This window comes from Salmo trutta, chromosome 14 (assembly GCF_901001165.1).
Source record: "Salmo trutta chromosome 14, fSalTru1.1, whole genome shotgun sequence".
NCBI lineage: Eukaryota > Metazoa > Chordata > Actinopteri > Salmoniformes > Salmonidae > Salmo > Salmo trutta.
In genome coordinates this window covers 11,961,243-11,980,678 of record NC_042970.1, presented here as the reverse complement: position 1 = coordinate 11,980,678, position 19,436 = coordinate 11,961,243, and the positions used below count along the sequence as shown (strand labels likewise).

Below are 19,436 nucleotides of genomic sequence, written 5' to 3'. Positions count from 1 at the left end.
CAGGGATTTCACCATGAGACCAATGGTGACTTTAATAAGAGTCTATTAACACATCCCTGTGTCAATTTAAGTAATATCATTTAAAAAATCCCCATCAAAGTCCATCAGTTTAAGATAGAGTTATCAGTTTTTTGCATGGGTTGCGTCTCAATCCACCACATCCGCCTGTCGGCCTTCCACATCTGCGGTGGAAGGTAGCCGAGCTACAGCAGCGTTTGTCAGACCGTGAGACATCCAACAATCGATCTTCTCACAAAAACGTCTGTACGGTTTGGACTAGTCTGAATTCATATTGCTTATGTGCCCATTGTCTGTAGCTTCCGAACCGTTTGCGCTACAAACTAATATGACCCCACAATGGAAAGGGTAGACTCTCACGAACATGATGGTGTTTTGCTCTACGACCCCACAAGTGTCACGAGACTCTTCAGAAGGTACAAACTAATGATACAAACTAATGGAAGTATAGAGGTAGTTATGTAACACAAATAAGTGGTTAAATATGTGTCCCAAAAAACAAAAATATTTCCTGAGCTTTCTTATACCTCCTTATACCTCGAGATTTCAAAACCTTATTCCTTATGATAAATTTTTTGCCGGTTGTTAGAGGACGGATGTTAGAACCAGGTATAAACGGGCAGGTTTATCAAATCTAAATTGTTAAATATTAGTACTACAATACTATTTGACACGAGGTATGAATCCCAGTGTTTCCAGTAGATTTGCAGCTCACCAGGCCAGGCTCATTAATTTGACAAGATGACACAAGTGGGAACGCTGTGGTTGTGTAAACAACTCATCGGTCAGCTGTGGTACACAGCCGTCACATACACATGTCACAGAATCACAAGTAGTCTACTGTAGGCAAAGGGCTTGCAGAGCTCAGGGGAATTCTCTTCAAATGCTCTGAGAAGTTTTGATATTCCAAAATGAATGGCCTCCTCAATTGAATAGAATCTCAAATATAAGTCATAGAATTATACAATATTTTGCATGTCATTTTAGTCTTCATCAAACCAAGACTGCAGGGGTGATTAAATCTTTATGACTACAAAATGAAAATTGGTGTTCTGACACAGAGTATAACAGCAAAATTCACCACCCTTTAAGCTCTGCCAGAAAACGCTCATGCATACCATAGCGTAATGCTATTTTCATCCAGCCATGTCCATCTACAGGACACTGACTGACCAGCACAGTCCGTCCATGATGAACAAAGGTACAATTGCCTCTCTATAAACAAAGCATTATAAAAAATAAATATGTTTCAACTGAGAAAGAGATAGACACGGTCTGTAGAATCATATTTCTGCTAATGCTGTCCTTTTGCATATCAACAACAACAGAAAATGAACAGACCAAGAAAGAAGACAACTCTGAGTGGACCTTCTCTGTGGACTGGAAGATGCCAAAGAAGATGGGGATGAAGGCCAGCCAGATCTTACCTTCTCTGTGGACTGGGAGGTGCCAAAGAAGATGGGAATGAAGGCCAGCCAGACTATACAGGTGGTGTACATGGTGAAGCCGATGGGCTTGGCCTCGTTGAAGGTCTCCGGCACCCCCCGGGTCTTGATGGCGTACACTGTGCAGGTGACCATGAGCAGCATGCTGTAACCCAGCAGGCAGATCAGTGAAAGGTCAGAGATGTCACATTTGAGCACGCCACGGGCCATGTCCGGATTGGCCGTGCGCTGGTCCTCGTAGTCGATGATGGCCTGAGACGGGTCTACCACAAACCAGATACACACCCCCAGTAGCTGCACCAAAGTCAGGCTGAAGGTGATGACCAGCTGGGAGGCTGGGGAGATGAACCTGGGGGCGCTCACCGACATGGATCCCTGCTCGAAGATGCGGTAGATGCGGTTAGTCTTGGTGAGCAGGGCTGCGTAGCTGATACTCATCCCCAGACCCAGGAAGATCCGTCTGAGGGAGCAGATGCCAACATCAGGGGCAGAAATCATGAGGAAGGTGGTGGCATAGCACATGAAGATACCAGTCAGCAGAACGTAGCTGAGCTCGCGGCCTGACGCCTTGACGATGGGTGTGTCGTTGTAGCGGACGAAGGTGACCACCACGAACAGAGTGGCCATGATGCCCGCCACGGAGATGAGGACAGGGATGATGGCCCATGGGGAGCTCCACTCCAGCTTGACAATGGGGATGGGACGGCAGGCAGTGTGGTTCTCGTTGGGACGCAGGTCAAAGCGACACATCTTGCAGCTGTAGGTGTCTGACTGGTACTGGTAGCCGTTGCAGCGCTCGCAGTGCCAGCAGCAAGGGATGCCCTTCACTATCTTCTTGCGCTCTCCGGCCTGGCAGGGGTGGCTGCAGATGGAGAAAGGGATCTGACGACCTCCACCTGGCCAGTGCATTGCTCGGATCTGAGGGGGGATGGAGAGGAGATGAGGGGTACAGTCAAACACTTCACAAATAACTAACACTGTAACCCATAAACTTGTAACCCATTCTTGCTTAATGGCAATTACCACTGGCATACAGTTAGTTTTGGGGCTTCTTTCTCCTCTCCATTAAAAAGTCTATTACATATAATCACTATTTGTCTTATTGAAAGGATATATTTAGTGTTATGTTATTAACTTCTTTGCCGTCAATGGTGGTTGTTAAATTCATAGGCAGAAAACGCATCCCCAAATGTGTATTTAATTAACAGCTATAAGAATCCTATTAAACTAAAAGCTCCTTTGGAAAGAGAATTGGCGCACACCGCAGGACTAGCATTTACACCACATTTACAACAACATTCACTGTCTTCCACCATTCACACAGCGTTGAGGTACAGACCCAGGTCAACTCCATGGAAATGCGTTTCTTTTTTCTTTCAATCTTTCTTTGCCCAAGGCCATCTCTTCATATTCCATTCAAACATTATTTGCAGGACCGGCTTCATGTAATTCATTGTTATAGCTTTGTAACCTCCTCTGTCCACAACTCCACCGTATTGTTTCACCAAGACAGTGGATGGTGTCTGTTTTAAGCTCTTATTGGTTTCTTTTCATCCCAGTCACTTGTTGTTAATCATTAAATCACCCTCTGGATGTTTGCACCATTGAAGACATGTGCACAAAGCAGTAGCTAATGGTTTAGGAGGAATTACTGAGCAAAGGAAGCACTAAAGTTGAACCGACAGACTACAACATCCCATCAAAGCTTCTTTGGGAGGAGAACCACTGACACCAAATGGTGAAACAGGTAAAGGTCATTTGGAGGGCATAAGTCTGATAATATAACTAAAGTACTGTATCTGCATATTAAATATATAACAAATAAATGCTTACGTTCAGATAGAGCTGTTCGGTCCAGTGGCCGATGATTTTGTACTCGGCTGTTCTGTTTCTGATCTGGTACTGATAAATCTCATAGCGACCAGGGGCGTCTCCATTCTCATTGAAGAGCACTGGGTTGCCAGCTATGCCTGAAGGACAGAGGAGAGAGAGAGTGAAAGCATTCATTTGAATTGTAATATATAAATATATATGGTATATGGTACTGTGTGTATATATATATATATATATATATATATATATATATATATATATATACACACAGTACCAGTCAAAATTTTGGACACATTCTCATTCAAGGGTTTTTATTTATTTGTACTATTTTCTACATTGTAGAATAATATTGAAGGCATCACAACTATGAAATAACACATATGGAATCATGTAGTAACCAAAAAACTGTTAAACAAATAAAATATATATATATATATATTTGAGATTCTTCGAAGTAGCCACACTTTGTCTTGATGACAGCTTTGCACACTCATGGCATTCTATCAACCAGCTTCACCTGGAATGCTTTTCCAACAGTCTTGAAGGAGTTCCCATATATGATGAGCACTTGTTGGCTCCTTTTCCTTCACTCTGCAGCCCAACTCATCCCAAACCATCTCAACTGGGTTGAGGTTGGGTGATTGTGGATGCCAAGTCAACTGACGCAGCACTCCATCACTCTCCTTCTTTATCAAATAGCCCTTAATCAGCCTGGAGGTGGGTCATTGTCCTGTTGGAAAACAAATGATAGTCCCACTAAGCGCAAACCAGATGGGATGGCGTATCACTGCAGAATACTGTGGTAGCCATACTGGTTAAGTGTGCTTTGAATTCTAAACAAATCACAGACAGTGTCACCAGCAAAGCACCCCACACCAACACACCTCCTCCTCCATACTTCACGATGGGAACCACACATGCAGAGATCATCCGTTCACCTAGTTTGTGTCTCACAAAGACACGGCGGTTGGAACCAAAAATCGCAAATTTGAACACATGAGACCAAAGGACAGATTCCCACCGGTCTAATGTCCATTGCTCATGTTTCTTGGCACACGCAAGTCTCTTATTATTATTGGTGTCCTTTAGTAGTGGTTTCTTTGCAGCAATTCAACAATGAAGGCCTGATTCACGCAGTCTCCTCTGAACAGTTGAAGTTGAGATGTGTCGTTTACTTGAACTCTGTGAAGCATTTATTTGGGCTGCAATTTCTGAGGCTGGTAACTCTAATGAACTTGTCCTCTGCAGCAAAGGTAACTCTGGGTCTTCCTTTCCTGTGGCGGTCCTCATGAGAGCCAGATTCATCATAGCGCTTGATGGTTTTTGCGACTGCACTTGAAGAAACTTTCAACGTTTTTGAAATTTTCTGGAATGACTGACCTTCATGTCTTAAAGTAGTGATGGACTGTCATTTCTCTTTGCCTTTTTGAGCTGCTCTTACCATAATATGGACTTGGTCTTTTTCCAAATAGGTCTATCTTCTGTATTCCACTTCTACCTTCTCACAACACAACCGTTATATATATATATATTTTAAAAAGTGTTAAACAAATCAAAATATATTTGAGATTCTTCAAAGTAGCCACCCTTTGATGACAGCTTTGCACACTCTTGGCATTCTCTCCACCAGCTTCATGAGGTAGTCACCTGGAATGCATTTCAATTAACAGGTGTGCCTTGTTAAAAGTTAAATTGTGGAATTTCTTTCCTTCTTAATAAGGTTGAGCAAAAATATATATGTACAAAAAAGTCAAAGCAGAATATGCAAATGTAGGCAGGTAACCAAAATAAATATGAAAATTCAACTTCTCTATTCAAGAAAGTTTGAAATGTAACTTGTGGGGTGAGGAGAGAATAAGTGGCATATGCTGATTGTATACTCTCTCTCTGGTCTGTTCTGTCTAGGGGTTTCTGCCTAGTCAAATCATCTCTTCAGTCATCTATTAAAATGTTTTCTTCCATTCTCTAAGTGAGAACTGTGGGTGGGGGGATTTTGGGAAACAGCTTTTGTGAGAATAATGTCAAACTACAATGTGTTACTGTGTAGTGTTATCGCACACTGAAATTCTTTGTTGGTGTTTTTCCCCAATATGTTTTGCCATTCGAACTATAGTAATGGTATGTCACATGACTTAGAAGCCAAATGTCTGCAAATTCTCACCATCAACAAATCAGTCTCCACTACACAACAAACAATACACAACGACATATTTTCCTGAGATTCTCCTTTGAGATATTATCAATTATTTAAACTACACAACAACATTTACTTCCCTAAGATGCCCCTTTGAAGATATTAAGTATAGCATCACTGCTGAGGATCACTAGCAGTTCTGGGGGGGAGGGGGGGGCAGTGCCCCTGTGACAACAATTTTTGACCCCCTTGTGGCCCCCCTAAATGTGGAGTATGAAATAATTTTTACATAACAATTTTTTGCTCTCGTTCTTTTTTTTACATCTGTTATTAGACAGCGGCAACGATGATGATTATGATCATGGTCTTTTGCCTGCTAATGCCTGCAATGCAGTGAAGAAAGCGAAATGACAACAATAACGTCTAATGTAACTGGCCCCTCTAACAGTATAACTGGCCCCAGCTTGGCCCCCCCCCCCCCCAGTTGAAATGGTCTAGGAAATGGTCTAGAACCGCCACTGCTGAGGATGCAAAGAGGAATAAGTCCCTATCGACTTCCACTTCAAAATTCAAGTTTGAACATGCAGCAGCACACCAAAGCGCTGGCATTTCTCTTTTCATGCCGAGTTTATCAACAAGTCTCCCCAAGCACAATGGGTGTCCCTTCTTACAAACAAGGGGGAAAGCGTGGATGATCTCGGCGGTTTGGATTTCTGCTGATGATTATGCTTTTCCTTCTCTTTGTTTAGCGTCAGGCGGAAGACGTACGCAGCAGCCTAATCCACATCTCGATGAGCCAACCCCTCTGGATTAAGGCATTACTGTGTGCTCAGCCGTGCCTCAGTGACAATGCAGCCCCAAATCTCACAGCAAAAGAAGCAGATGAGAGGGATTACAGCAGATGTTATTTATGAAGGAGATATGTTTAAAAAGCACTCTCCATGAGTGTAATCATTTGTATCGTTTTTATCTGGGATTATAATCATAGTATTTTTCCATTGCTATTTTTTTTTTACAAAAAGGCACATAGCTTTCCCACTGGCTCAGTTGGAGCTGTGTATTAGGGCGTGTTAAGGCTTTGAGGCCGTAGCCCATCGCATGGCACTGGCACCATGCTGTCACTGTGAAAGGAAAATGGATCCTGACTGCCACATTGGTCCTTTCAGACACTAATGTGGCACCACAGCCTGCCACTGCAGATCTAATTACATTTAACAGTTTATGGTATTTTGGTCATGCTTGCTGCTCCAATCTGAGGTTGGCCCAGAGATTATTGGCATCTCTTAACCAGGCCTTTCTCTAGATGGACTGTATGTTCATGGCATGCCTTCTGGCATGCATGTCCTCATATATGTATGAGTTTTAGCCAACTTCTCAGACTATCGTTGTCATGCAGGCATGCTGTTGCAATACAGTCTTGTCATACATGGCATGACAACAATAGTAAGAGAAGCTGGTTGAAGATCACACAGATTTAGGGACAGGCTACAGTACAGGCTACAGTACAGGCCACAGTACAGGCTACAGTACTGACTACAATACAGGCTACTGTACAAGCTACAGTACAGGCTACAGTACAGGCTACAGTACAGGCTACAGTACAGGCCACAGTACAGGCTACAGTACTGACTACAATACAGGCTACTGTACAAGCTACAGTACAGGCTACAGTACAGGCTACAGTACAGGCTACAGTACAGGTCTTCAGGTGCATGTCAGAAACATTACAGTCCAGACTTAAGGCTCAGATAACTTTTCATGCGTTGTATGTTACTTTTTAGTATCATTGTTCTCCAGAGCTACATTTAAAAGGCTTTTGGTTTGATATTATGGCTAGGGAGTATAGTTTTTCCTGGTTAAGTTATGGAGTAAGGAAAACTCGGGGTACTAATTGAAACTGAGTATGCGAAAGGTGTATCCTCACAGCAGACTGACATAGTGATAGTGAACCACTTTAGAGTATACCATACCAGAGCCTAAACTGAGGGCATTGTATGATACCATAAGCAAAAATCTATATATCCTCTTGCAGTCACCACAGCAAAACCCTGAAGACTTGAAAATAGCTAAATATTTTCATAACTTTTATTCAGAAGTTTCCTGAAGCATATTTTCGACTACAGAAACAAGGTCCGGAGAGCAATCTTCAAAATTGCAGCCATTTTGCAGTCCTGAAAATGTAATTGAATGCACTCTCTGCGCATTGTTTAGAGTTTCTCTTTATGCAGTCCATTGTCCTCCGAGTCATTTCCTATTCAGGAGCCGAGCTGAGCCGTCTAACAGTTGCCACACTCACACTTCCATGCACTTAGCCTACAGACTCACTCACCCTCCAAGTGTGATATTATCTAAAGATAAGTTCAGCAATGAATGAGCAGGGCATTTTTCCTGCTATTTTATGGTTGATTTGTCTCTCGTGATTCAACCTCTCATAATTTTTTACAATCAAGAAAAATGAATAGTATGTGATTGGATTGAATACTATAGTTGAGTCTCTCTCTGGAGAGCTCAGATAGACACGATAAGCTGATTAAACTTGATAGAGGTACAGTATGTGAATCTTGTGGGATTTTAATGTTCACAACGGCGCAAAAAAAATAAATGCTGTATTGTCACGTATTACCGGATAGGTGAAATATGTTGTTTTACAGGGTCAGCCATAGTAGTATGGCACCGCTGGAGCAAATTAGGGTTAAGTGCCTTGCTCAAGGGCAAACCTACACATTTTTCACCTTGATAGCTCGGGTTTTCGAACAAGAGAACTTTAGGTTACTGGCCCAATGCTCTAACCGCTAGGCTACCTGCCACCTGCAATTTAGGCACATTTTAAGATTATTTCAACAGAGGCTTCATGGACCAAAGGAAAAAACATGTTCCGTCTCGGTCTCTGTTTTCGTAATGGTTCACACCAGCACTGCCATGTACTCTAGTGTGTTCAGTGTTAAATTACACTATTCTGTTGGCATGTGATTGAGGAAAGAGAAGGCTGATACACATTCATACTCATCATCCTAGTATAACTAAGGAAAGAGAACACGGAGCTGAAAGGTACTGTAGACTCTATTCATAGCAAGGTGGAGGTGGTACAAAGGGAGAACAAACAACTTAAAGAAACCTTGCTTGATGTAGTGTCGATCAATGCGGGACAATCTCATATTTTCAGGGATACCGGAGAATGACAACAGCAGAGGCTGTGAGGACACAGTCCGAGATTTTATGTCAACTCAACTAAAACTGCCCACTGATGTTGTGCGTGATGTCACTTTCTCCAGAGTCCATAGAATAGGTAAGGCCTCTGGAAATAGGCCACGGGCTATTATTGCATGTTTTGACAAAATTAAGCAAAAGGAAATGACCACGAACATGGGCAGAGAACTCAGAAACACTGATTTTGGAATGAATGATCACTTCCCCACCGAGATCAATGAAAGGAGAAAAAAACTATATCCCATCATGAAGGAAAAACGTTGCCTGAATCAACGAGTCTCCATGGTGATGGATAAACTTTATATCAACGGGCAATTGTATCGGGACTCTAGAGTAACTCCCTGGCTATTTTTATTTAATGTTCAAATTTGAGTTTGTATGTTGTAGTGTATCATGCCAACTTCAACTATAACGAATACATGCTCTATTGATCTTCACTTGACAAGAAAAGGGTTGCATATAGCTCAGGTTAATGTATGTAGCCTTCCTAACAAAATACATGAGGTTTTTAACTTGGTCAAGATAAATAATATTCATATTTTGGCCTTGACCGAAACGCATTTAGATGCATCTGTAAATGATGGGCAAATTAACATTCATGGATATAGTCTACTTAGAAGGGACATGAATAGGAATGGTGGGGTGTAGCACTGTATATTCAGAATCATATACCTTTTAAGAGGAGGGATGACCTTAATGTATGTCAAGTAGAGGCACTATGGGCTCAGGTACATCTGCCTCACCAGGCAGCCATATTGGTAGGATGTGTGTATAGACCTCCTAGCTCTAAGGTGTCCTATTTGGATGACTTATGCACTGGGTTTGACAAGGCCACAGATAGCAACAGAGATCTATTTATCTTGGGTGATTTTAATATAAATTGGAAGGATCACAATAATTCGAATAGAACAAAATTGATGAGATATGCCGAGAACTGTGGTTTGAAAAATATGGTTAATGATACTACTAGATCATCAATTAAGTTGGGTCATCGTTCAGACACATGCATTGATCTGATTTTCTGTAATATACCATCACAATGCTTAAAAGCCAGATCAATGCCAGTGGGCTGGACAGACCATAATATTGTGACCATAACCATGAACACCAAGGTTCCAAAGAAACCCCCTAGGATTGTGGTCAAGAGAAATTTTAAAACATTTAATTATGAGCTATTTCTAAATGATTTGGCTGCTGTATCCTGGGAGCTGATTTATCTAGAGGATGATTTAAATCACGCTACAGAATGTTTTATTGATTTGCTCACTGAGGTTATGGACCATCATGCCCCAGTAAGAAAGAGTACAGTTGGTGCTCGTTCATCTCCATGGATTGATGATGAACTGGGTGAGGCTTTTTCTCAAAGAAATATGTTAAAAGTCTTAGCAGCCAAATCAAAATCAGAAATTGATGAACAGAATTATAGAACATTGCGTAATTATGCAGTTAAATTGAATCGAAGGAAAAAAAAGTACTTTTTCAACAATGCTTTTATTGATTGTAAAAATGATTCTAAAAAGGTATGGAATAGAGTTAAGGGTTTACTTGGTACATCTATCTCATCATGCCCATCTAGTGTGGAGGTTGACGGGAGAAGAATAACAAAACCAGTTGATATTGCCAATCATTTTGCAGATTTTTTCACAAAGAAAATTAATTTACTGAGCAACAATGTAAACATACATTCTTCCAAACAAGCTATTGTCCAATGGATTGATGATCATATTATGAGCAACAAGATCTGCTCTTTTAGTCTGCAAACGGTGTCAGTGGAGGAGGTGTTAAACCTTTTGAAGTCTTTACCTGATGGGAAATCTACAGGTTATGATCTTATGGACAATTTTTTGCTTCGCTGTGCTGCTCCCCAGATTGCAGTTCCACTGAGATACATATTTAATTGGTCACTGGAAAAGGGGATGTTTGCAAATGTATGGAAGCATGCTAAACTTTGTCCTATTCCAAAAGACTGCAAAGAACCCGCTACTCCTGCCAATAGTCGACCAATTAGTCTACTCCCTACACTCAGTAAGATATTGGAGGGTATTGTGAGTAGACAAATATGGGAGTACATGGAAAATAATGATCTGATTACAGCCAATCAGCATGCTTATCGCAAAAATCATTCCACTACCACTGCATTGGTTGACATGACTGACCAGCGGCTCAATGCTATGGATAATGGCAAGTTTGTGGGGGTACTATTTTTAGATTTCAGTGCAGCATTTGATTTAGTGGATCATGAGATAATTTTGACAAAATTAATGCATTATGGTTATAAGGAGGTAGCATTGAATTGGGTACAGTCATATCTAACTGACAGGAAACAGTCCACCTATATCAATGGTTCATTTTCTTCCCCTCATGCTTTAAACTGTGGAATACCGCAGGGCAGCTGCCTTGGGCAACTTCTTTATTTAATATATACCAACGACCTTTCCTATGCCCTAGCTGAAACTCAAGCTACTATATTTGCAGATGATACTACAATTTATGCAGCAGGACAATCGGTTCAACAGGTACAGCAAGCTTTTGGAGAATATTAGGGAGTGGGTTTGCCAGAATAAACTTGTTTTAAACACTAAGAAAACCAAAGTTATGTTGGTCTGTTCCACTAGGAAAAGGCCAAAACAGCATGGGATACAATTAAGTATGGGAGGAGTACAAATTGAAGAAGTGGCAGAAACCAAACTCTTAGGAGTGCAGCTAGACAACTGCTTATCATGGTCATCTCAAATAACTAATCTATGTAAAATAATTATTAAAACAGCATGCATAATCAGAAAAATTCTTAAGCAAATAACACAAGCTTTAATTGAGAGTCAAGTGAACTACTGTTCTGTGGTCTGGGGAAATGCATCATCAAGTGAAGTTAGGAGGCTGCAGATTGCACAGAACAAAGCAGCAAGGATTGTTTTACGGTGGAGATATGGTTTTTCTGTTGCAGTCATACCCAATGTTCTTGGTTGGTCATCAATCGACAAGATAATTGAAAAAAACATGCTTATTTTATTTCATAATATACATCATTTAAAACGGCCAAGTACAATTCACAACGGTAATCAGTTGGTAAGAGACAGACATTCCGTAAATACTAGGAATAGATTGTCCACCATCTATGCGTTATCCAGACAGAAAAGAGAAATAGGCAAAAGAACATTTCGATTTAGAGCAATAAAGAAATGGAATAAATTAACTGAGCAAACCAGAAACCTTTCAATAAATAAATTTAAACATTATTTTAAAACAATTTAAATATAATACACAGAAATGTTGTGGGATTACAGTAGATGAAGAATACATATTTTTTAGATTGATTATTTATTGGTTTATTACGTTAGTATATTATGTATGTTTGTAATAGTGTGTTATATGTGAAAATGTGTTAGTATATAAATTATATTTTAATATTTAAGGACTCTTGGAAGATTAGTCCAAATGTGGACTAAAAGAGATCCAAATCAAATCAAATCAAATCAAACAATTATCCTCAACAATCCCTAGTCATCATCCTAGCATAACAATTATCCTCAACAATCCCTAGTCATCATCCTAGCATAACAATTATCCTCAACAATCCCTACTCATCATCCTAGCATAACAATTATCCTCAACAATCCCTAGTCATCATCCTAGTATAACAATTATCCTCAACAATCACTCTCTATTTGCCACATTTTCAACCCCATTACGAATACTCTGACCAAGTAGGGCACAATTAAACATTGCAGTCCAAGAACCAGCTATATCCACAGAGGGATAGACTGTATGGATTATGAAGAAACTAGACAGATCCACAGGAATAATGCTGTGACCCAAGTCATCTGAACAAGGATGGTGAGCATCATATTTAAGACCCATTGACATTTGATAAAGGTCATTATGATTGACAACAACAACAACAAGAAACATTATTTCAGATTATAAACTGGATGCTGATTGGCTGACCGCTGTGGTATATCAGACCATATACCACAGGCATGACAAAACATTTATTTTTATTTATCTTATTACATTCGTAATCAGTTTATAATAGCAATAAGGAACCTTGGAGGTTTGTTGTATATGGCCAATATACCATGGTTAAGGGCTGTGTCCAGGCACTCCATGTTGTGTCGTGCATAAGAACAGCCCTTAGCCGTTGTATATTGGCCATATACAACACCTCGTCGGGCCTCAATGCTTAAGTATATTCCATTCTATATTCCATTCCATTTACATTATCTAGATAGAAAGTACATTTCAGTAGATAAAGAGGCATCATTGGTGCAGCCATGTATTTACAGCCTATTGGCGCTGATCCACCTCAGTTCTCCAGGTGTGTTCTTTGTCCAGCTGTCCATTTCAACTGGACATAGTTGTAAGTAACAGCATGCTGAGGTTGCCTGGTCAAGGCCTGTGTTGAGGGTGAGCGATTAGGCTTGTCATGTGGCATACATTGCATGTCTAAATGGGGCCTATCTGTGTCAGGGGCCTAATGAGGGCCCTTAGTGGACTCCGCTGGCACATACGCACACACACATACGCCCACACGCACACAAACACGCCCCTACACACACACGCGTACACACACACAAACACGCACAAACACGCACACACACGCACATACAATACTGCACCACAGTGATGGAGCGATCATGCAGTACATTGTAACTCAGGCTTATTCGCTCCACTGAAACACTACTCTTGAGATGAGTGAACGTCAGGCCTATTTGCTCCACTGAAACACTACTCTTGAGATGACTGAAAGTCAGGCCTATTTGCTCCACTGAATGCTTTTTCGAGTTAATGGATTATCAGAAATTATGTTCAATAGGTGAAATGGGAAATAAAGAGAGGAAGAAAAGGGACATGTTGTGAGGATCAGTAAAGGATTTCCCAGGGAATAGTCATAATAAAGGAAAGAGAGACCACACAGAGATGCAGAGAGGGACCCTCAGGGGCCCAACAGAACAGATACAGTATAATGGTGATGTTCCATCTTGTCGGCCATGACAGACAAGGCCAACACTTCCCCCCTGGCAGAGACCGGAGAGGATATGATGTTTGTATGAGACTTCTCCTCCCGTTGTTTACATTGTAGATTTACTCTCTCAATTCAATACAATTTCAATTTTAGGGGCTTTATTTGCATTGGAAACATATGTTTACATTTCCAAAGAAAGTGAAATAAATAGAATTGAAATGTACAGTAAACATTACACTCAAAGGTTTGAAAAGAATTAAGACATTTCAAATGTCATATTATGTCTATATACAGTGTTCTAATGATGTGCAAATAGTTAAAGTACAAAAGGGAAAATAAATAAACATAATTAAAGGTTGTATTTACAATAGTGTTCACTGGTTGCCCTTTTCTTGTGGCAACAGGTCACAATATTGCTGCTGTGATTGCACACTGTAGTATTTCACCCAATAGATATGGGATTTTATCAAAATTAGATTTGTTTTCAAATTCTTTGTGGGTCTGTGTAATCTGAGGGAAATATGTGTCTCTAATATGGTCATATATTTGGCAGGAGGTTAGGAAATGCAGCTCAGTTTCCACCTAATTCTGTGGGCAGCGTGCACATAGCCTGTCTTCTCTTGAGATCCAGGTCTGCATTCAGCGGCCTTTCTCAATAGCAAGGCTATGCTCACTGAGTCTGTACATAGTCAAAGATGTCCTTAATTTTGGGTCAGTCACAGTGGTCAGGTATTCTGTCACTGTGTACTCTCTGTTTAAGGCCAAATAGCATTCTAGTTTGCTCTGTTTTCTTGTAAATTCTTTCCAATGCGTCAAGTAATTATCTTTTTGTTTTCTCAAGATTTGGTTGGGTCTAATTGTGTTGCTGTCCTGAGGCTCTGTAGGGTCTGTTTGTGTTTGTGAACAGAGCCCAAGGACCAGCTTGCTTAGGGGGATCTTCTCCAGGTTCATTTCTCTGTAGGTGATGGCTTTGTTATGGAAGGTTTGGGAAACACTTCCTTTTAGGTGGATGTAGAATTTAATGGCTCTTTTCTGGATTTTGATCATTAGCGGGTATCGGCCTAATTCTGCTCTGCATGCATTATTTGGGGGTTTACGATGTACACAGAGGATATTTTTGCAGAATTCTGAATGCAGAGTCTCAATTTGGTGAGACAGCGCTACAGGGAGACAGGACAGACAGATTCACGTTCATCTTCGAAGGAATGAGCGTTACACCGAGGCCTGTACTCTGGAGCAGAATCGATTTGGAGGTGGAGGGTCCGTCATGACCTGGGGCAGTGTGTCACAGCATCATCAGACTGAGCTTGTTGTAAATGCAGGCAATCTCAACACTGTGCATTACAGGGAAGACATCCTCCTTCCTCATGTGGTACCCTTCCTGCAGGCTCATCCTGACATGACCCTCCAGCATGACAATGCCGCCAGCCATACTGCTCATTCTGTGCATGATTTCCTGCAAGACAGGAATGTCAGTGTTATGCCATGGCCAGCGAAGAGCCCAGATCTCAATCCCATTGAGCACGTCTGGGACTTGTTGGATTGGAGGGTGAGGGCTAGGGCCATTCCCCCCAGAAATGTCTGGGAACTTGCAGGTGCCTTGGTGGAAGAGTGGGGTAGCATCTCACAGCAAGAACTGGCAAATCTGGTGCAGTCCATGAGGAGGGGATACACTGCAGTACTTAATGCAGCTGGTGGCCACACCAAATGCTGACTGTTACTTTTGATTTTGACCCCCCCCCCTTTGTTCAGGGACACATTATTAAATTTCTGTTAGTCACATGTCTGTGGAACTTGTTCAGTTTATGTCTCAGTTGTTGAATCTTGTTATGTTCATACAAATATTTACACATGTTAAGTTTGCTGAAAATAAACGCAGTTGACAGTGAGAGGATGTTTATTTTTTTTGCTGAGTTTATATGTTGAAGAGGGTGGGGCTTAAGCTGCATCCCTGTCTCCCCCCTGGCCCTGTGGAAAGAATTGTGTTTTTACTCATTCTAACCGCACACTTGTTGTTTGTGTACAAGGATTTTATAATGTTGTGTGTTTCTCCTCCAACACCGTTTTCCATCAATTTGTCTAGCAGACCCTCATGGCATATTGAGTCGAAAGCTTTTTTTAAATCAACAAAGCATGAGAATACTTTGTCTTTGTTTTGGTTTCTTTGTTTGCCATTTAGGATGTGCAGGGTGAATATGTGGTCTGTCGTACAGTAATTTAGTAAAAAGCCAATTTGACATTTGCTCAGTACATTATTTTCGCTGAGGAAATGTACGAGTCTGCTGTTAATGATAATGCAGGGGATTTTCCCAAGGTTGCTGTTGAAGCATATCCCACGGTAGTTATTGGGGTCAAATTTGTCAAATTTGTCTCCACTTTTGTGGATTGGGGAAGATGTCAGATGTTAAAAAGTTTAAGTATAGCCCATTGGAATTTGTGGTCTGTATATTTTATCATTTCATCCACAAAAGTGGAGACAAATTTGACCCCATTTGCTATACTGTTTAGGTTTTCTACTGCCGAGTTTACACTTGCAATGTCCAGGAAATTGTCTAGAAGGGATTGAATTTGTTTTTGCCTAATTGTTTTTTGGTAGATTTCCACACCCTTTTCCTTCCATCTATAGCATTTCTTAATATTATTATTTTCCTTTAGCTTTGATCACTCATGATTGTGGCGGCAGGGTAGCCTATTGGTTGGAGTGTTGGACTAGTAACCGAAATGTTGCGAGTTCAAATCCCTGAGCTGACAAATCTGTCATTTTGCCCCTGAACAGGCAGTTAACCCACTGTTCCTAGGCTGTCATTGAAAATAAGAATTTGTTCTCAACTGACTTGCCTAGTAAAATAAAAATTGAGCACAGCTTCTGTTCAAGAAGAGTGTGATTTGCTGTGATCTGATAGGGGTGTCAGTGGACTGACTGTGGAGACTCTGGGTTGAGGTCAGTGATAAAGTAGTCTACAGTACAACTGCCAAGAGATGAGCTATAGGTGTACCTACCACGGGAGTCCACTTGGAGCCTACCATTGACTATGTACATACCCAGTGCCAGACGGAGCTGTGACCTGTAGTTGTGTCTAGGGGGGCATATAGGGGAGGGAATGCTGTCACCTCCAGGTATGTGTTTGTCCCCCTGTGTGCTGAGGGTTTCAGTTCTTGTCCAGTTCTGGCATTTAGGTCAGGTCCTTGAGCCCGGAAATTGTTGATCTCCCCCTCTAGGATGGAGAAGCTGTCAAAGTTAACGTATGGGGATTCTATTGCGGAGATATAGGATATTTTCCTCTGATGAGATAATTTCCCTATTCATTGCTAGCCAGATGTAAAATGTTCATGTTTTGATTAATTTAATAGAGTGGGTTAGGCCTGCTCTATACCAAATTAGCATACCCCCTGAGTCTCTTCCCTGTTTCACACCTGGTAGTTTGGTGGATGGGACTACCAGCAATCTGTAACCTAGAGGGCAACCAGTGGGTCCGTCTCCTCTATACCATGTTTCTTGTAGGATGACAATGCCTGTATTTCCAATTTCTTTGATGAAGTCTGGGTTTCTGCTCTTTAGGCCAAAGGCAGATGACCTCAGACCTTGTATATTCCAGGATCAGATAGTAAAAGCTTTGTGTTCCATAGTGTCTAGTGTTGTTTTTGTGTGGTTTAGGCCGGGACCATTACAGTAGGTGTGAGCAGAGCATATTGAGCATCTGATACATACCTCTTAGGTCACAGGATGGTGTTTGGGCGGATGTAATCGTGGGGATTGGGCCTGTTGCTCTGCTCACGGCTTGGGCAATATGTCCTGCTGTCATGTTGAGGTCCTCTCTCTCTCTCTACTACTTTTCACTAAATTAACCTTTGCCATCTTCTCTAGTACTCTCAAGCTGGGCTATTACACCCAGAGACCATACTCATGAAAGAAGTGGACCCCAGTTAATGTCCTCAGAGTTCACCTATTAGAATCAAAATGTTGTTGTACTCATGATAAGGTATTTAATGTACCTTGCCATGTCATTTAGAAACAATATGAGGTAGGAACTAGTCAGATTACATTTTTCTAAACTAACATTGTCATGTCCTGACCCTAGTAATATGTCATTTTCTATAGTAGAGTAGGGCAGGGCGTGACAGGGGGTGTTTTGGGCTGTTCTATGTTTTCCATTTCTATGTTTAAGTTCTAGTTTTTCTATGTCTATGTTGGGATTGTTTGGGGTTGATCTCTAATTGGAGGCAGCTGATCCTCGTTGCCTCTGATTAGAAGTCATATTTAAGTAGGGGTTTTTCTCTTCCTGTTTTGTGGGTTATTGTCTTTGGAGCAGTGTGTTTTCCTCTCTGCGTCACGGTTTGTTGTTTTTGTGTATTCAAGTATTTTTCGTGTATTGCATTTAGTTTCACTATAAATAAAATATGTGGAACTACGAACACGCTGCATTTTGGTTCGATCCTTTAGACAACCGTGACAAACATTTCCATTCCTGTTTCCCCATTTGTAATTATAAGCCAGCAATATACTGTATGTTTAGATACTGTATGTAAGGCCTTCTTTTTTATGCGCCTTAACTGACGTGAAGTCTTGTTCTTCAAGTTCATGTAAAAAAAAAAAGAGAAAATCTGACGGTTCTATGGCATGTAAATTCTTTTTTTTTACAATTTCAATTGGCAGTGTCTGAGTCACACAACAATGAAGAATTGGCACTTCCCTGAGAAGAGGGGAAAAGAAACACGCTGAGAGGGAAAAACCCACAGTGCTTTGCCTTTGTTCCATAGTCACAACTGCAGTGTCTGTGGAGACTGACAGTCGAAAGGCCCACTGCATTCTGTCTGCAGTAGAGGTAAAAGACAAAAAGAAAACACTGTTTCTCAGACGTGATAGCAGCAGACTCAGAACACTGATGGGAAGCTTCGTTCAATCGCAGCTCATTGAAGTTTCATGCCAGTCTTTGGAGCATCAAAGGAAGAAGTGGGCACGAGATGGAAGAAAGTGCTGGGAGAGGTTGGGACCAGGGGCTAGAGTGAGGTTGGAAAATGTTTGATACCTTTGCTTTGTATGTTGAGGCATTGACGGCTACTGAGCGAGCCAAAATTAAACATTTGAGAAGTGGATGTTTTAGAATAGATAAAAAAAGTATCAGAGGATACATTGGGAAGGATAAAGCATGAAGGTTAATGATTTATAGAAATATGCCCTCTGTCTTAGAACTTAGTGGCTGACATCAACACTATTGGATTTTGTATAATTGAAAAATACTTTCGACGAACTATTACAAATATCTATGCCAGGTCTTTACCACTGTCAAACTGCTTGTGGTTTCTATAAGAAGAAGCAGAGCAAGACATCAAAGAACCTACTTAGTACATACTTTTTGAAATGACAGAAGGATAAGCATCCTCACACTTGAACAAAGAGGGGTTCTCTCTGCTACTGTGAGAGTATAGATGGAGCGATAGTCCACAGAGGCAGTCCACCAATATTCCTAGATAAGATTAGTGATGATTGTTAGCCTGCCACAGATATGGCCACCTCACTGTGACTAATTACAGTACCAATGCTTTGCTTTTGGGAGGCTGTTGACGTTTGACCTTTTTTGTCATTTGCACATTATCCTGGATGCTTTAAACATAATAGTGTATAAGAGGACTGACACATCAGACGCTCTGCGGTTAAAACTGAGACTAGGTTGTAATTAAATCTCAGCGGAGACCTTGAACCCAATGACAACAACAACAAACAGCACTGGCTGTGGCCTCTGGAATAATTCATTACAAGTGAAACAAAAAAGCAATTTAAACTGCTTTGACCAATCTGTCATATGATTTTTGTTTCCAGGCGAAAAAAAATGAAATG

The 19,436-nt window shown here is 41.0% G+C and overlaps 1 protein-coding gene across 2 annotated transcripts in view; it reads right to left on the bottom strand.

The window, feature by feature from the left end:
• Positions 1-19,436, bottom strand: part of LOC115207396 (metabotropic glutamate receptor 4) — a 253,761-nt gene that overhangs the window by 33,193 nt on the left and 201,132 nt on the right. For both annotated transcript variants that reach the window (XM_029774441.1, XM_029774442.1), the window contains exons 8-9: positions 3,297-3,433; positions 1,446-2,381 (exon numbers count right to left, since the gene is read on the bottom strand). In XM_029774441.1, coding sequence (XP_029630301.1) covers positions 1,446-2,381; positions 3,297-3,433 — 1,073 coding nt within the window. The remainder of the gene's footprint in view (positions 1-1,445; positions 2,382-3,296; positions 3,434-19,436) is intronic.